This window comes from Chiloscyllium plagiosum, chromosome 2 (genome assembly GCF_004010195.1).
Source record: "Chiloscyllium plagiosum isolate BGI_BamShark_2017 chromosome 2, ASM401019v2, whole genome shotgun sequence".
Classification (NCBI taxonomy): domain Eukaryota; kingdom Metazoa; phylum Chordata; class Chondrichthyes; order Orectolobiformes; family Hemiscylliidae; genus Chiloscyllium; species Chiloscyllium plagiosum.
This window is the reverse complement of record NC_057711.1, coordinates 62,527,202-62,543,874: the sequence shown is the minus strand read 5'-3', so window position 1 is coordinate 62,543,874 and position 16,673 is coordinate 62,527,202. Positions and strand designations below refer to the sequence as shown.

The following is a 16,673-nucleotide window of genomic DNA, read 5'->3' as shown; positions in this document are numbered from 1 at the left end:
GATACATGGGAAAGTAAGTTGTAAAGGGGACATAAAGAGTCTGCAGAAGAATATAGATAGGTTAAGTGAGTGGGGAAAAGCGTGAATGATGAAGTATAATGTTGGAAGATGCGAACTTGTCCACTTTGGCAGGAAGAATAGAAAATCAGCACATTAGTTAAAATACTGTTGAACACTGAGGTAGAGGAATCTGCGGGCTTGTGCACAGGAATCACAAATTTAGCATTCACGTACAGCAAGTGATTATGCAAGCCAATGGAATACTCGTATGTATTGCAATGAAAACTAAATAAAACTTAAATATTTTACTAATTATACACGGCATTGATGAAACTACATCCAGAGTACTGCATTCAGTTATCGTCTCTTCATCTTCGAGAGGACATAAATGAGTCATCAGTTCAGAGAAGGCTGAACGGATATGGGGGGAAGGGGAGGTATCTGACAAGGATAAGTTGGACAGGCTGGGAATGGGTCATGATCTTAATGAAACATTTATGATCTTATGAGGAGTTAATAGGGTGAATCCTGAAAGGCTGTTTGCCCCTTGTGGCAGAGACTAGAACTAGAGGACCATTTCAAAATAAGTTGTCTTCCATTTAAGATGGGCAGAATTTCTTTGAGGGTCACAGGTCTTCAGAATTCTCTTTCCCAGGGAATAGGAGAGATGTTTAAAGGCAGAAGTAGACAGATTCTTGAATAACAAGTAAATCAAAAGGTTATTGGGCTAGGTAGGAATGTGGAATCGAGTCCACAATCAGATCAATCAACTTATTGAATTGTACAACAGATTTTGGGGCTGAATGGACTATTCCTGCTCAGAACTTACATGTTCATACTTAAAATGCTTTGAAGGATTTTGTTAAAATCACACAACACTAGGTTATAGTCCAACAGGTTTATTTGGAAGTACAAGCTATCAAAGCGCTGATGAAGGAGCAGCGCCTTGAAAGCTTGGATTTCCAAATAACCCTGTTGGACCATAGCCTGGTGTTGAGAGATTTTTATCTTGGTCCACCCAGTCCAACACCAGCACCTCCACATCATTGAAGGATTTTGAAGAAATGCAATATTGTCTTCCAGATTTTATAATCATTTTGTATTACTGTTGCCTTTTCAGCCTCCAAACTGAATGATCCAATCATACCTAGAATAATTTCATCTATTCCAATTTACAATAAACTTTTTAAAGAGGCTATTAAATCCATCAATTGCTTGTGATTGTAGGCAGCATGCCTGATTGTTTAAATTATCTGGCTTCTATTTAAGACAATCTACTTGCAAACATCAACCTACCAGTATGCTTACACTGAGCATTTTTAAAAAATATATGTTGCAATTTATTCTGCATGACAAAAATGTATCCCCGCAACTACTTCTCTCACTAAAATCAGCAAAATGCTCTTCTATTTTAAAAACTTAAAAAGGTATTAGAGAAAAAAAACAGATTGAAATAATTACGATACAAGTACAAAAACTGCCCTCAGACCTCCAGACATGGTTGTAACTTTAAACGTTACAACAAAAGTTGTTGGAGAAGCATACGGAGTAATATGTTATATTCAGCATTTTCTGTTCTTGCTTTATATTAACTGATTGAGTTAGGTCTAGACAAATGCTTTTAAATGCAGTAAATATTTCAGTACATTTTATAAAATAAGCTGTTGCAATATGAAAAGTAAGAGATTCTTCACTCACCTTCATAGCCATGAGCTCCTGCATTAGAACTGCATTCTCCAAATCAAGTCGTTGACTATCTCCCCGAGGTTTAACATCATAACTAAGTGGATCAATATGAATACTTTCTAGCTCTAGCATAGTTAACTTGACAGCTGCTCTGTCATTCTTAAGCTGCTGAACATAATCCTTAAGTCTCTGTTCATCTTCCTTTGTAAACTCTGTATCACAGCTACTAGCAGTTGAACTTGTAGTGCTGAAAGAACAACAATCAGAAAATGTTTTGTTAGGGTATTAAGTAAAAATAAATTCACACATTAGTTTGGACTACAAATTCTAACAATTCCTAATATTAAGTTAAACACATTATTACAGATTTATGTATACTTAATTGCCAAACATGCGAAGTGCTACAAACCATAAAACTTAGAACAGCCCTTGAAGCTTATTGCCCTCAATTCCATTACAAACAGTGTTCAACAGCTCTTCTAGATTTCATTCCCAATCTACCATATAACCTTGGACAGACAGGAATGCATGAATACTATACAATGGTAGTTCACTGCTATTGTTCCTCAGTTACACAGAAAAAGTGTGGGTGGCACGGTGGCACAGTGGTTAGCACTGCTGCCTCACAGCGCCAGAGAACCGGGTTCAATTTCCGCCTCAGGCGACTGAATGTGTTGAGTTTGCACGTTCTCCCCGTGTCTGCGTGGGTTTCCTCTGGGTGCTCCGGTTTCCTCCCACAGTCCAAAGATGTGCAAGGTCAGGTGAATTGGCCATACTAAATTGCCCGTAATGTTAGGTAAGGGGTAAATGTAGGGGTATGGGTGGGTTACGCTTCGGCGGGTCGGTGTGGACTTGTTGGCCAAAGGGCCTGTTTCCACACTGTAATGTAATCTAATCTAAAAAAAAGCCCAAAACACTCCTAGAAGTAGTGGACAGATCACAGCAACACCTTGATCATGACTACAAAATTAATGTGCAATCAATATGTCAGAGGATTAGAAATTATATTCATAATAATAAGTTGTCACAACTGTGGATAATGATACCAAAGAACTAATTCTTTAAAACTCATTTTCCAGCTGATCTGGGTTCTCCTGAATTTTGCTATTATTGCTGGATTAATTGCACAGATTCTGTTATGAAAAATTAAAATATAACTTTAATTATTGCCAGATTGTTGCATTATAGAGCAAATAAATAAACATAAAAACTGTGCCAAGGAACAAAAGAATTTGTGACAAAAATTAAGCAAAACATTGAGCTAGTTGTGTATATTTAAGTCAGCTCGTTATATTTGCAAAGCAATATATTAACATGAAAATGCCAGCCTTATCCACAGTTTTTAATTTAAGCTCCTGATTGAAGGCTGAGTGATTCACATATTCAGTTACACACCTATAAATTACATAAAAATGACAAACAGGTAAAGTAGTAAGTATGCATAGGGAGGAATGATACTATTATGCCATGGTAAAATGACAACACAGCCCGTTCAAGGTCAGCAATATTCATCCACTGTCTGATCCTCAAAGTACATTTAAGTAGCCTTCATTTGTCAGTCTCTCTTCCTCTTGAAGTTGGTAGAAATGCTAATCATTGGAACATAAATCTATGTTTCCTTTGATTTGAACAGAACAGGGCTGAAATGAGAAAAGGTGTGTTACGGATAAAATTTAACAATCTATCAGTATATTATTAGTTGGCTAGGACAACAAAATCAAACAAAATTAACCACAATACTAAGGAAAGCAGACGGATAAAAGAAAATCAAATCACTGAAAAATTATTCTTAAAAATCATTTTCACTAATGGCAAGACCAGGATTTAGTGCCCATTCCTCAGTTATCTCGAGAAGGTAAACTGTAGTAACGTGTGTCACAATGGTCCCACAGCACTGTCATGTTGGGAGTTCCATTGTTTTGAACCAGTGAAAGAATGCGCTTACTGCCCTTTTCCTAAGTAGTAGAGGTTGCATGTTTGAGAAATACTGCCAAAGAATGTAAAAAGTTGCTGTGGCACATTTTGTAGATGTCCCAGCATCAAATGTCAGTGGATGTGGGGGTGGGTACTTAAACTAAAGTTGTTGATAAAATTCCTTCATTTTGGAAAAAATAAACTTCTTGAGTCTTGTTACAGTTGCACCCTTCCAAGTAATTGAGAGTACTCCATCACACGTCTACCTTTTGCTAATTGATTGGTGATTCAAGAGATATTCATCACCAAAAACCTAGCTTTTGATCAGCTGCGACAAACAGATGGATGGTTCAGTTGAGTTTCTGATCAATGATGATAGCAAAAATATTATCAATGTCAAGGGGAGTAAGTTAGACTCATTCAAGTTGGAGATGGCCATTACCAAGTACGCTTATTGAGTGAAGCCCAAACCTGGTTGTTGTCCAGGTCTTGTTTCATGCTCTACGTCATTCAGGAAGAAATTGTGCATGGAGTTGAACACTGCAATCACTTGCAACCAGCACCACTTCTGACTTAATGTCCGAGGGAGAGCTCATTGAAGGAGGAAGTGAAGAAAGTACAGGCTTGACCACTAGCCCAAAAAAACACATGATTAAATAACTGGTCATCAAAAGTCACATTCATCTTTCTTGGGTTAAACTAATGGGAATTGAGTTATCATCCCAGCTGATAGTGATACTGGACAAATCAGATCCCAGAATGAAAGGTGACTTAACAGATCATTCATTTAACATTTTGAAGCTGGCAAAAGATTAAGTCATAATATAAGGGCCTATGCATTGATAGTAGTATATTGGCATGGATGGAGAAGTGGCTAATGGATAGAAAATAGTGAGTGAAGATTATGGGTTCTTTTTCAGATTGGTGACCTGTAACCAGTGGGGTTTGACAGAGATCAGTACTCCGAACACAACTAGTTACAATATATACGAATAACTTGGAGGAAGGAAATAAATATTCTGCAGCCAAATTTACAGACCACACAAAAATAGGTGGAAACGCAGGTTGTGAGAATGATACAACAGTTTATAAAGAGATAGTGATAGATTACATGGGTAAAAAGTTGGCAAATGGAATAAAATGTAGGAAAATGTGAAGTTGTGCATTTTGAAAGGCAGAACAAAACAGAATTATTTAAATGGAGAAAACTGCAGAAAGCTGCAACACAGAGGGACCTGGGGGCCCATGTGCACAAAACACAAAGCTAGTACACAAGTGCAGCCATTAATCAGGAAGCCTAATGGAATGCTGCCCATATTTCAATGGAGTGGAGTGTTAGGGAAGTCTTAGTACAACTGCACCAGGTCCTGACAAGACCTCACCTGGAATACATGAGCAGTTTTGCCCCTCTTATTTAAGGAATGATATTGTTTTATGGCAGGCAGTTCACAGAAGGTTCATTAGGATTACCCCTCGTATGGAGTGATTGGCTTAAGAGCTGCTTTCTTTGCAAAGTGAACTGTAAGTACATGAAAATGTGGCCTCTTACATCACAGTGTGATGTTTCCTTACAAGCTTAGGGCAGGTAGGAGGTGGTATTCCTACCATAGTTACAATATTCTAATGTTTTTGCAAGATACGGCTTCTGCTGTATACATTTCCATGACTTACAACATGTCAAGGGCCCATATAGAGGGAATGCATGATCCTCCATTTGGGAAACTTCCATGTAATACTGTAAAATGGTCTATGATAAACCTCACTTCTGTTGGCAGGACTGTTCAGGAATTACATCACTGTTAAGCTGCTCTGTTTCTGATATTTCTTATATTGGTTCATTCACCTGTCTAGAAGGGATAAGGCAATGACAGGTGCTACCGTCGCTGTCACAATCACAAAGAAAACACAGAAGCGTTTAAGACATACAAAGGTATCAAGTCTAGGAACAACAGCAACAGCAGCTCCCACACAGCCTCCAAAAACAGTCACTCAACTACTGATGGTCAGTAGCACCAATGAGGCACCAATGTATACTCTCTACAAGATGGATAGCAGAAATTTGCCAAAGATCCTTGGACAGCATGTTTCAAAACCATGACTACCTACATCTAGATGGACAATGACAACAGATACATGGGAATGCCACCACTGCTATATACTGCCATTCCTTCACTGGGTTAAAATCCTGGAATTCCCTCCATAACAGCACTGCTTGTACTGACAGCGCATGGGTTGCAGAGTTTTGAGATAGCAACTCACCACCACCTTCACGAGGGGACATAGCTTTAAATTAAGGGGTGGTAGGTATAGGACAGATGTTAGGGGTAGGTTCTTTACTCAGCGAGTTGTGAGTTCATGGAATGCCCTGCCAGTAGCAGTGGTGGACTCTCCCTCTTTATGGGCATTTAAGCGGGCATTGGATAGGCATATGGAGGACAGTGGGCTAGTGTAGGTTAGGTGGGCTTGGATTGGTGCAACCAAGGGCCAACGGGCCTGTACTGCGCTGTATTCTTCTATGTTCTATGTTCACGAGAGCAACTAGGAAAGGACAATAAATACTGGCCCAGCCAGTGACGCCCATGTTCTACAACTGAATTTAAAAAAGGCAGAGCAGAAGATCCCCTCAGAATGGAGAGGTGGAGAATAGGAAAGCAGCAGCAGCGCCTAGCCAGTGTAACTGCTATCCTCCTTGGGATGTACAAAGAGGCTGTTTAGCTTTGACAAAGTAGTTACATAACCTGATCCTACAAGCGAAACTGATAGTTGATCAGACATGATCATTTAAAGTGGGCATGTATTTACACATTAGCATACATACCTGTGAAGTCCCAACGATATGACCTCAGAGGATTTATTTTCTAGCCTTCCCAATATGCATATGTGTAATGTCAGGGTCCACAGCTCTGTTAGAGGGAGCCTTATCTGTAGTGGAGCCTGTTAGCCTTGAAGATTTTGGGGAGGATTCTGGGGCATTTATGGCTAGACATGTTGAGTGTGTCCTGCCCAGATGCAGGTTCACCCTCCTTGGCTGAAACTTCCACTGTGTTAGGGATCACAAATACGGTGGAGGCAGAAGGGCCAAACATCTTTGGAAAGTCCAAAAAGCAGACTATTGGATACTCCATCTGGATGGCTGCTGGCATAACGCCTCCAAGAAGAAAGGAGGCTTAGAGAGAGGTTGAGATCCCTCATAGCTTCAGCAGCAAGGCTACAGGGGTAAGTGTCAATGGCTAAAGCGATGCATACAGGTCTGCACGCATCTCCAGCAACTACTGAGTGCTCTGTTGAACCTGGCTTTCCAAGATGGGTGCCAATCTGTCCATGGAGACAACTAGATAGAGATGCCGGTGACAGCACTGCACTGATGTTGAGGAGTTCTCCAAACTTTGATCTAGTTCAAGTGATTGGCACAAACATGTCTGCTATACCCAAATAGACAAAAACCCCCATGATCACTGAAACGGGAATCAATATTCACCCTCAAGATCTTGCACCTTCGTAAGACCACCCATAGGCATAGCCTCTGATTTTGCAAAAAGACGCCAAATGCGCAGATGCACTGTATCATGCGAGGCACCAAAACTGCTGGATTTGACAAAAAACAAAATTCGGACATTTTCCGCGTAAATGAAATCTTATGTAATTTTAATCCCACTTCTGGAGATGGTAATATTAGGATCTCTACGAATGGCCTCCGCCAATGGTTCAATCATCAATGTAAAAAGCAATTGCCGGCTGCCCCTAAAAATGTTAAAATTAATTTTACCCAATTGGTGATGACCGCAGCAAGAGGGTCACGAGAGAACCTTTACCCATCTTATTAAGAGTTCACCCAAGCCAAACCCCTCCAGAGTATAAAAAAGGTATGGTCACTCAACTCTGTCAAATGCCTTCTCTGCATCTACAGAAATCACCAATCCCTATATAGACTGTCGTTGAGACACTTGAATCACATTAAGCAGCCTCCTAACATTATTGGAGGATCTGTGGCCCTTCATGAAGCCCGCCTGACCCTCTTTAACAACAGAAGATAATACAGTCTCCACCCTTAACGCAAGAGTCTTAGAGAGGATTTTAGATTCCACATTTAAGAGTGAAATGGGCCTGTTAGAAGCATGGTCCACTGGCACCTTCCCTGTTTTAAGAATAAGCAAAATATTGGCTGTTCTCAGAGATGGCAGGAACCAATTGGGCCTGGTAGGATGTTCACAAATTCCTTACAGAATTCGCTGGGCGCCTTTTCACTCTGAAGCTGCTTCATTGCTTCCTGCACCTCTTGCTCTGATAATGGGGCATTGAAAAAGGACTTCTGTTCGGAGAGCTCCAGATCCTTAAAAATAAGATTCCATTTTGGCCCGACCCTCCCCTCAACCCTCAGATTGGTATAATTTAGAGTAAAATCTCTAGAACGTCACATTAATCTTTTTGGAGTCGCATATTAGGTTCCCAGATCCTTCCCTAACTGCTATAATGGCTTGAGGGGCACTTCTTTTCCAGGTGAGATATGCTAAGTATTTGCCTGGCCTGTCACCATGGTCATACACCCTTTGCTTCGTAAAAGCAAGCTCCTCCTTTGCTGTCTGCGTGAGCACGGAATTCAATGCAGACCGCAGCACTGTAATCCTCTGTAGCTTGACTGAGGGCATGTCAAAGTAAGCCTTCTTGGCTGCCTTCAACCGTGCTTCGAGGAGATGTTGCTGCTTGCCCTTCTGCTGCTTCCTGCTGGCAGAGTAGGAAATAATTAACCCCTGACATCGGCTTTGGCAGTTTCCCAAAGGACGGATGGGCTACTCACCGAGCCTGTGTTAATGTCTAGGAATGCCCGAAATTCCCTAGAGAAATACTCCATAAACTTATTATCCTTGAGGATAAAGGGATGCATTCACCACTACCTCAAACCCACTGTAACATCCTTAATCTTAACCAACAGGTACACTGGAGCATGATCGGAGATGGTAATATTACCAATCGTACAAGATGCCACCAAGTCCAGGGTTGTCGGGGGGGGGCAGAAAAAAAAAATCAATTCTGGTGTGACATCTGTGCAGATGGGAAAAAAACGTAAAACCCCTGCCTGTAGGGTGGAGATGCCTCCAGACGTCCACCAACCCTACCTCCACACACACAGATCCACTAAATGCTTAGTTTGTACAGAGAGTATTGAGGGGCCTTTGGGCAACCTGTCTACTAAGGGATCCATGAGGCAGTTAAAATCTTCCCCTAAAATGATATTCCGGGACTCAAGACTGATCAGTTTAGAAAACGTATTCACCAAAAATTTGAGGGAATAAGCTGGAGGGCAATAAACATTTAAAACACCATATTCTTCCCCATTTATCAGGGCTTTGAGAATTACAAACCTCCTGTTACACACTCTAGTAACTTAAATGGGAGATTCTTTCTAACCAAGAGAGCCACTCCCCTACTTCTGGATTTAAAAGATGAAAACTAAACCCAATCAAAGCCATTCTGCTGTAGATTCAAATGTTCCCTATCATCCAAGTGTGTCTCTTGTAACAAAGCAATATCCACCTTCTCCTTTCTTAAGACTCAAAAGTACCTTCTTCCTCTTAATTGGTGAGTGACTCCCCTTGAATTCCAGGGGCACCATTTAATCAAGACATTAGCCATAACCTTCTGCAGTAACATTTAAATTCCAGAGGAACTCCAATCACAAATCGCTGAGCCTGTGTCACATGATCCAAACATAAAAACTACATAAACTAAAACCACTATATTTAACAAACCTACAAAGCTACCAAAGATTATATACAACAAAAAACAAAAAAACAAACCAACATATAAAGTGCCAACAGTGCTGAATAGGGAACTCAACCCCTGCCCTAAGGGTGCAACTACCCACTCCAAACTGCCCGTAAGTAGACTTCTAACCATCCCAACCATTTTCTCTCCTCCTAGATAGAGCCACACCGCAAACACAAACAGAAAAGAAAGTAAACACACCATGGAATAGCAATATGAATACAGAATGTTTTTTTAAAGAAAAAAAGGGGTGAATACCCCACTCATCCTTTGGTATAACTTAGAAATTGAAAGTACACATCTCAACTGCCGGCAAACATAGTTTAAACCAAATTACCACCGATAAAAAAAGGAAAAGAAAGCTCCAACCGGACTTCCTCTGTCTTTTTAAAAAAAAGACATACTCAAACAATACTACTATTTGTACATACCAAATTGATCAGATTAGGTTAATTTGTCCACAAAGTCTCTTGCTTTCTCCAACATGTCAAAGAGACGTACGGATCCATCTAAGGTGAACCGAAGCACCGCCAGATACCTGAGATACTGAATCCCAAGCTCCCTCAGTCTTCCCTTGACATTGTCGTAGGATTTTCTTTTCTGGATCACCGCCACTGAGAAGTCCTGGAAGAACATGATCTTAGAGCCTTCGTAAATTAGGGCCTTCGAATGCTTCCCCTGGATCCTGGAAGCTTTCACTACTCTCTCCTTATCCCTATAGCGATAACACTGCACCAGGAGAGGACGAGGCGTTGACCCAAACCTGATCTCCATGCAGTGACCCGGTGAGCCCTCTCTCTCTTCAAGCTTCTCATGCCAGCCTCCAAGTTAAGGCATTACGGCAACCAGTCCTCAATAAATTCCACTGCCACGCACCTTTCTTATCCTCAGGCAGACTGATGATCCGAATGTTTTTTTCTCCTACACCTGTTCAAGAATCATCCACTTGGTCACACAAACTAGGGACCTGCGTCTCCAGGGCTCGGATCCTATCCTTGGAGGAACTGGCATCGGCTTCCACCACCGTGACTCTGTTTCCAACCTCATCCATCCTCTTTTCCAGGACTCCCAGCTGCTGTTCATGCTTCTGCAGCATGAGAGATCGGGGCCAGCTTCCCCTCTATCTGCTTACCCAACATCTTGCGAGATTTTGCAAGCTCCCTTACCAGGTCCTGGTAGATAGTCGAGTCCGAGGATCCGACAGGCTGAGCCGCGGGCCCAGCCTCGGACGCTCTTCCTCCCTTCTTCGGCCATCCCGGACGGTGAAAACAGAGATAAGTTGCTGTCTGACAGTTTCCTGGGACTCCATGACCTTTCCAGAGTCCCAGGATATTGCAATGGTCCGGGACAGGCAGGTTGGAAGTTCACCCCACTTGTGCTGCAGTGCAGAGCTCTGCAACGCGATCCTCCTAGATTGCGTCATTCGATCATAGCTGATATGCACTTCACCACCCTTTTCCTGCTTTGTCTCCATATTCCTTCAACCCATTGCCAATTAAAAATCTGTCTAACTCTTCTTTAAATTTACTCACTGCCCCAGCATCCACTGCACTTTGAGGTAGTGAATTCCACTGATGCACAACCCTCTAGGAGAAATAGCTTCTCCTCAACTTTGTTTTAAATTTGCTACCTTTTATCCTAAGACTATGACCTCTCAGCCTGGAATGCCCAAGAGAGGAAGCATCTGCTCCACATCTATTTTGTTCACACCTTGTATCATCTTGATTATCTTAAATTGATCTCCCCTCATTCTACTAAATTCCAGACAGTATCGGCCTGAAAAATAAGAAAAAGTTAGGGTCTAGACTATCTTCTGAATATATTTTGAGGGGGTTTGGTTTGATCCATAAGAGATGGCATAGGGAATACTTGCCATTATTAGTCAAGACACTGAACAGAGGAGCAAGGTGGTTACAGTGGAGCTGTATGTGATGTTAGTTTGGCCACAGCTGGACTACTGTATGTGTTCTGGTCTTAACACTATAGGATGGTTTTGAGTGTACTGGAGATGGCACAGCAGAGATTCGCCCAGGTGTTGCCTGAGCTGGATTGATTCAGCTTTGAAAATAGACTAGATAGCCTAAAGCTTTTTCCGTTAGAGCAGAGAAGGTTGAGGGGATATTTGATTGAGGTGGATAAAGTTCTGGGGGGCACAACCAGGATAGATGGAAAGAAATGTTTTCCCCTTAGGAGAAGGGTCAATAACTGGGGGCACATGTTTAAGAAGTAAGGGATTTGAAGAAAACCTTTTTCATCCTGCAGAGTTCTGTGTATCTCAAACTCTCTCTCTGAAAGGGTGAAAAGATGGGAACTCACAAAGACAGTTAAGAACTATTTAATGAGCACTTGAAATATTTGAGGACTGACAAAGACACAATGAGCTGAAGGAATCTTTCCATTCTGTATAACTTTATGACTCCATGACAAGTCTTGATCCTCTCCAGCATGTTTGAGGCTAAGTCCTCACGGATGAGGACACAAATGTCAGCCCACCCGCCACCTATCTTTAACCTGTCATGAGACATAGTCTCTCTTTTTGTCTCATTGCGGGAGAAAAAGTGAAATGGAAGTGGCTGGAAAAGCTATTAGTGGCAGACCAGGAAAGGTGAAGAGATGCCCCAAGTGAGTGAATAGGAAATGCAGAGGGCATTAAGGTTTATATGTTTGGGAGGAGAAGGTAGTTAAGAACCACAGAATGAAGACGCTACATGTAGTAGTGAGAGAGTCAGGTAGACCATTAGCCTTGGTGGTGGTAGTGGTGGGGGAGGGGGCACACATAACTGCAGAGTTAGAGTGAGTGAGATGTAGCAGATAGCATTACCATTGCTGAACAGAGGCTGGATGATTCTTCTTCTCACTGTGGATGATATTGCCACCCTAGATTGGTGTCTGATTTAACCTTGGCACTGTCTGGTGCCCCATGCCCTTTGGATGATCTGAAGGAAAAAAAGATGGCTTTTTTAAATCTGCATTTGGTGGGTTGGGGGGGGGGGGGTGGGTTAATCAAGAACAGACAGCATGGTTTTGTTAAGGGAGGTTCCACATGGCCAATTTGATTAAATGTTTTGAAAAGGTGACCAAGTATTAAGACGAGGGCAATACGGTTGGTGTACTTTATTTGGACTTCAGCAAGGCTTTTAATAGGTTCCACATGGGAGACATAGCAAGGGTAAGAGTACATGAGATCCAAAATTACTGGTAGGAAACAGAGGGTAATGGATATGGGGCTCATTTCCAACCAGATGTCTGTGTCCAATGGGATTCCACAGGGTCAATGTTTGGGCTCTTGCTGTTTGTGGCTTACATAAATGATTTAGATTTGAATGCAGAAGGGCTGATCAGTAAGTTTGTAGTCAATAAAAAAATTGGTGGGATGGTAAATAGTGAGGAGGAGAGACTTAGACAACAAAAAGATTTAAATGGGCTGATCAGTGGCAAACGGAATTCAATCCAGATAAATGTGATAAATATATAAATAATAAACAAATACACTTGGGCTGGACAAACAAGGCGAGGAAATAAGTGATAAATGGTAGGACCCTGGGAAGCACTGAGGATCAGAGAAAGCTTGGTGGGAATGCTCATCGATCCCTTAAGGGTAGGTGGATAAAGTGGTTAGAAAGACATATGGGACACTTGCCTTTCTTGGTCGAGGGATTGAGTTTAAAGCAGGGAAGTTTTGCTGGAACTGTATAAACATTGGTTAGGCCACAGCTAAAGTACTATATGCAGTTCTGGAATTCACATTATAGGAGGAATGAAATAACACTGGAGAGGGTGCAGAGCAGATTTACCAGAACGTTGCCCGAGCCGGTGAGTTTCAATTATGAAGAGAGATTGGGTAAACTGAGATCAGAATCGACTGAAGGAGAACATGACTGAAATGGCTACAACTATGAGGGGCAAAGATATGGTAGACAGAAATAAAGTTTTCCCTTTAAGGGAAGGATCAGTGACTAGGAGGCATAGATTTAAGTTAAAGGACAGAAGATTTAGAGGAGATCTGAACAAGTGATTTTTCACCCAAAGGGTGGTGGAAGTCTGGAACATTCGGTCTGTAAGGGCAGTTAAGGCATAAACCTTAACATTTAAGAAATATTTAGATGTGTACTTGCTAAGGCATACAGTGCTATGGGTCATGCCGAAAATGAAATTAGAATAATTAGTAGTTTTTATGGCCACAATGGGCTGAAGGGCCTTTCCTGTGTTGTAGATCTCTTGACTCTATTCCCACTTTCTCTACATACCCCATGATGCCTTTAGTAGCAAAAAGCATATCAATCTTATTAGTGAACATTTTCAGTGATCGGGCCTCTTGGCATCTAAGTGAAGAAATATTTCCTCATCTCAGTATTAAGCGGCCTACTCTGTATCCTGAGACTGTGACCCTTGATTCTAGATATCTTGAACAGAGCAATAGCTTCTCTGCATGTAGCCTGTTTAGCCCTGTTAGAATTTTCTACATTTCACAGAGAGGGAGGCAACTAAATGTTCCAGAGAGATTGGTGAGCACGCTGATCCTTGGACGACACATTATGTCTCCTTCTAGTTGGACGTCTAAGTCTATTCCCTCTGACCTGCAGTGCAGTACGTGGCTAAGGAGAAAGCAGCTGGTACAAGGCTTCTTCTCTTGTTCCTCAGATGAACATAGGTACATAGGAGTCACAGTTAAATTCCACTGTTAAATTGGGTAATAGTCAAGTTGGATGGTGAACCTTAACTTGCTTAATATTGGATGCTGCATCCAAAAAGTTTAAATAATTGTTTCAGTATTGATTGTCTGAGAGATTTCTTAAGTAGCCAAATTAAAGGTAGCTTGTGGCAATTTACCCACACCGATCTGGCTCATAAGTTAGAAATCACTTGTCAAGCAGTTGGAGCAGATTATCAGAAGACGTGCTGTGAGAACGAGCACCTTAGCTGCAACCATTCTCAGTTTGAAGACTTCTCAGCTTGTCAGTTTAATTGAAGTAGTAGTCCTTGCTGAGCTCTTACCTGATTAACCCTAGCTGGTTTGACACAGCTTGGGAAATATGGAAGGAATGAAGAGTTAAATTCTAAGGTAACTGCCTCTGAAACGTTTAATGACTTTCCTGAGGGATCCACAGGATTTCTCTGCAAACCAGTCTGGGTTAAACCTGGAAGTGAATAGGAGCATGCAGAATTCCTCACCAAAAGTCACTTTTCAGAGCTTTAGTGCTCGCCAACACTTGAGATCTCTTTGCCTTAATAGTTAACATTTTGCCCAATATTACTCACCTGGTGTGGCTGTGAGAAGACAGACTTTCCCAGGGCTGAATACTACATCCTGTTACAGTACATGCTCCACCACAGCTGCCATCAAGTTTCATCAGTAGTGCTTTTGCAGCATTCTCTGCTGTTTTCCTGCAGTCATGTGCTCTCTTTAACATCATTGTTATGTTTTCCTCACCATTTTGATCACCTATTCAGATGAGATGTCATTTACCTTGTTAATGACAACATAGTCAAAACAGCAATGATGTGCAGAATCACCAGAAAAATGTTTCAAATCTCAGATTCAGAATTGAGCTGCTTTCTCCTAAGTGATAAAACTTTAAACATTTTTTTTTAAATTGAAGTTTTAGCATTGTAGCAGGAAACATGCTGTGAATGTCAAAATAAGAATAAACTGTATGTCCAAAACTAATTACCTTTTATTTACTGGGAAAATCATTCTATTGCATTTTAAAACTTCAGTGCAAATCAACAACACCCAAGAGGTTATAAGTTGACAAAAAGGTCTTTACAATATGAAAAGGGAAGGGGAGTGGATGAAGGTGGCAACTCAGCTCAGAGTATATTGGTGTAGAGCAACTGGCTTCAAAACAGTGGTGGCCAAGGTACAAGAGTAAAATTAACCGTATGATAGCATAAACATAGTTAAGATCTGACTCTCCACATCTTCGAGTTCATTTTGATCATTCAAGTAAAACCACTTTTTTTCTGGCAGCACCAAATTACTGAATTAGAGAAATAAGATGCTCAAATCAACTGGATGGAACCAATGTTTGTGCTTTAAACCGACCAATCCAACAAGATGGTTTGCAATATATGAGATCAGTGGTTCTGTTAAATATTCAGCAAATCTTACCAAATAAGAAATCTCATTTGTACTCTTGTAACAGTACAAACTGGTGGGGATTTTTTCTCAAACATATACATGAAAGGGGAGGTGATGCTTTAACACTTGAACATCATAAGGCAGCATACTCAATTATACATACTAAACATCAACATGAACTACACCCTCACCCATCTTCTTACAAGAACTCTTTACATTTTCAGTTTCTCCCACTCTGTTGCAGACTTAAATGCTTCAGAAGCTTTCTTTTTCTTCAGCTGAGGACTCGTCTTTATTGAAGTGTCCATAACACGCTGTTTTATTTCCTGTATTTCTGCTGTCAGCCCTTTGTCGCCTTCCTGAAACCATGATCGGACTCCCTTGGTCCTAGCCTTTTACTCCACCAGCCTTGATAACTTTCTGTCATGACCAAAACATCTTCTCCTCTTCATTCAGCATTTGAAATTGCCATTTCACTCAACACCACTCTGTCCCATTCCTCAGTCATTCCCAATAGTGCTTGTCCTTTCAATGTGAATGCAACTCCTCTCCTGTTACATCCTCCTTTCCTACCATAATGACTGATTCAGTATGTGGATGTACCTACTAGAGAAGGTGCAAAACGAGACATAGCATATGTTAGGTATAGACAGGATAGATCAAGTGAATCCTAAGAAGAGTATAAAGGCAGTAGGAGTATACTTAAGAGGGAAATCAGGACGGCAAAACAGGGACATGAGATAGCTTTAGCAAATAGAATTAAGGACAATCCAAAGGGATGTTACAAATATATTAAGGACAACTAGGGAGAGAATATGGCCCCTCAAAGATCAGCAAGGTGGCCTTTGTGTGGAGCCACAGAAAATGGGGGAGATACTAAATGAATATTTTGCATCTGTATTTACTGTGGAAAAGGATATGGAAGATATAGACTGTAGGGAAATAGATGGTGACATCTTGCAAAATGTCCAGATTACAGAGGGTGTCTTGAAACGGTTAAAAGTGGATAAATCCTCAGGACCTGATCAGGTGTACCCGAGAACTCTGTGGGAAGCTAGAGAAGTGATTGCTGGGCCTCTTGCTGAGATATTTGTATCAACAATAGTCACAGGTGAGGTGCCGGAAGACTGGAAGTTGGCAAACGTGGTGCCACTGTTTAAGAAGGGCGGTAAAGACAAGCCAGGGAACTATAGACCGGTGAGCCTGACCTCAGTGGTGGGCAAGTTGT

At 41.3% G+C, this 16,673-nt stretch overlaps 1 protein-coding gene across 3 annotated transcripts in view; it reads right to left on the bottom strand.

Moving 5' to 3' along the window:
- Positions 1 to 16,673, bottom strand: part of mcc (MCC regulator of WNT signaling pathway) — a 193,863-nt gene that overhangs the window by 37,492 nt on the left and 139,698 nt on the right. For all 3 annotated transcript variants that reach the window (XM_043710801.1, XM_043710810.1, XM_043710820.1), the window contains 2 exons: positions 14,623 to 14,806; positions 1,699 to 1,933 (listed from right to left, as the gene is read on the bottom strand). In XM_043710801.1, the coding sequence (XP_043566736.1) occupies positions 1,699 to 1,933; positions 14,623 to 14,806 (419 nt within the window). The remainder of the gene's footprint in view (positions 1 to 1,698; positions 1,934 to 14,622; positions 14,807 to 16,673) is intronic.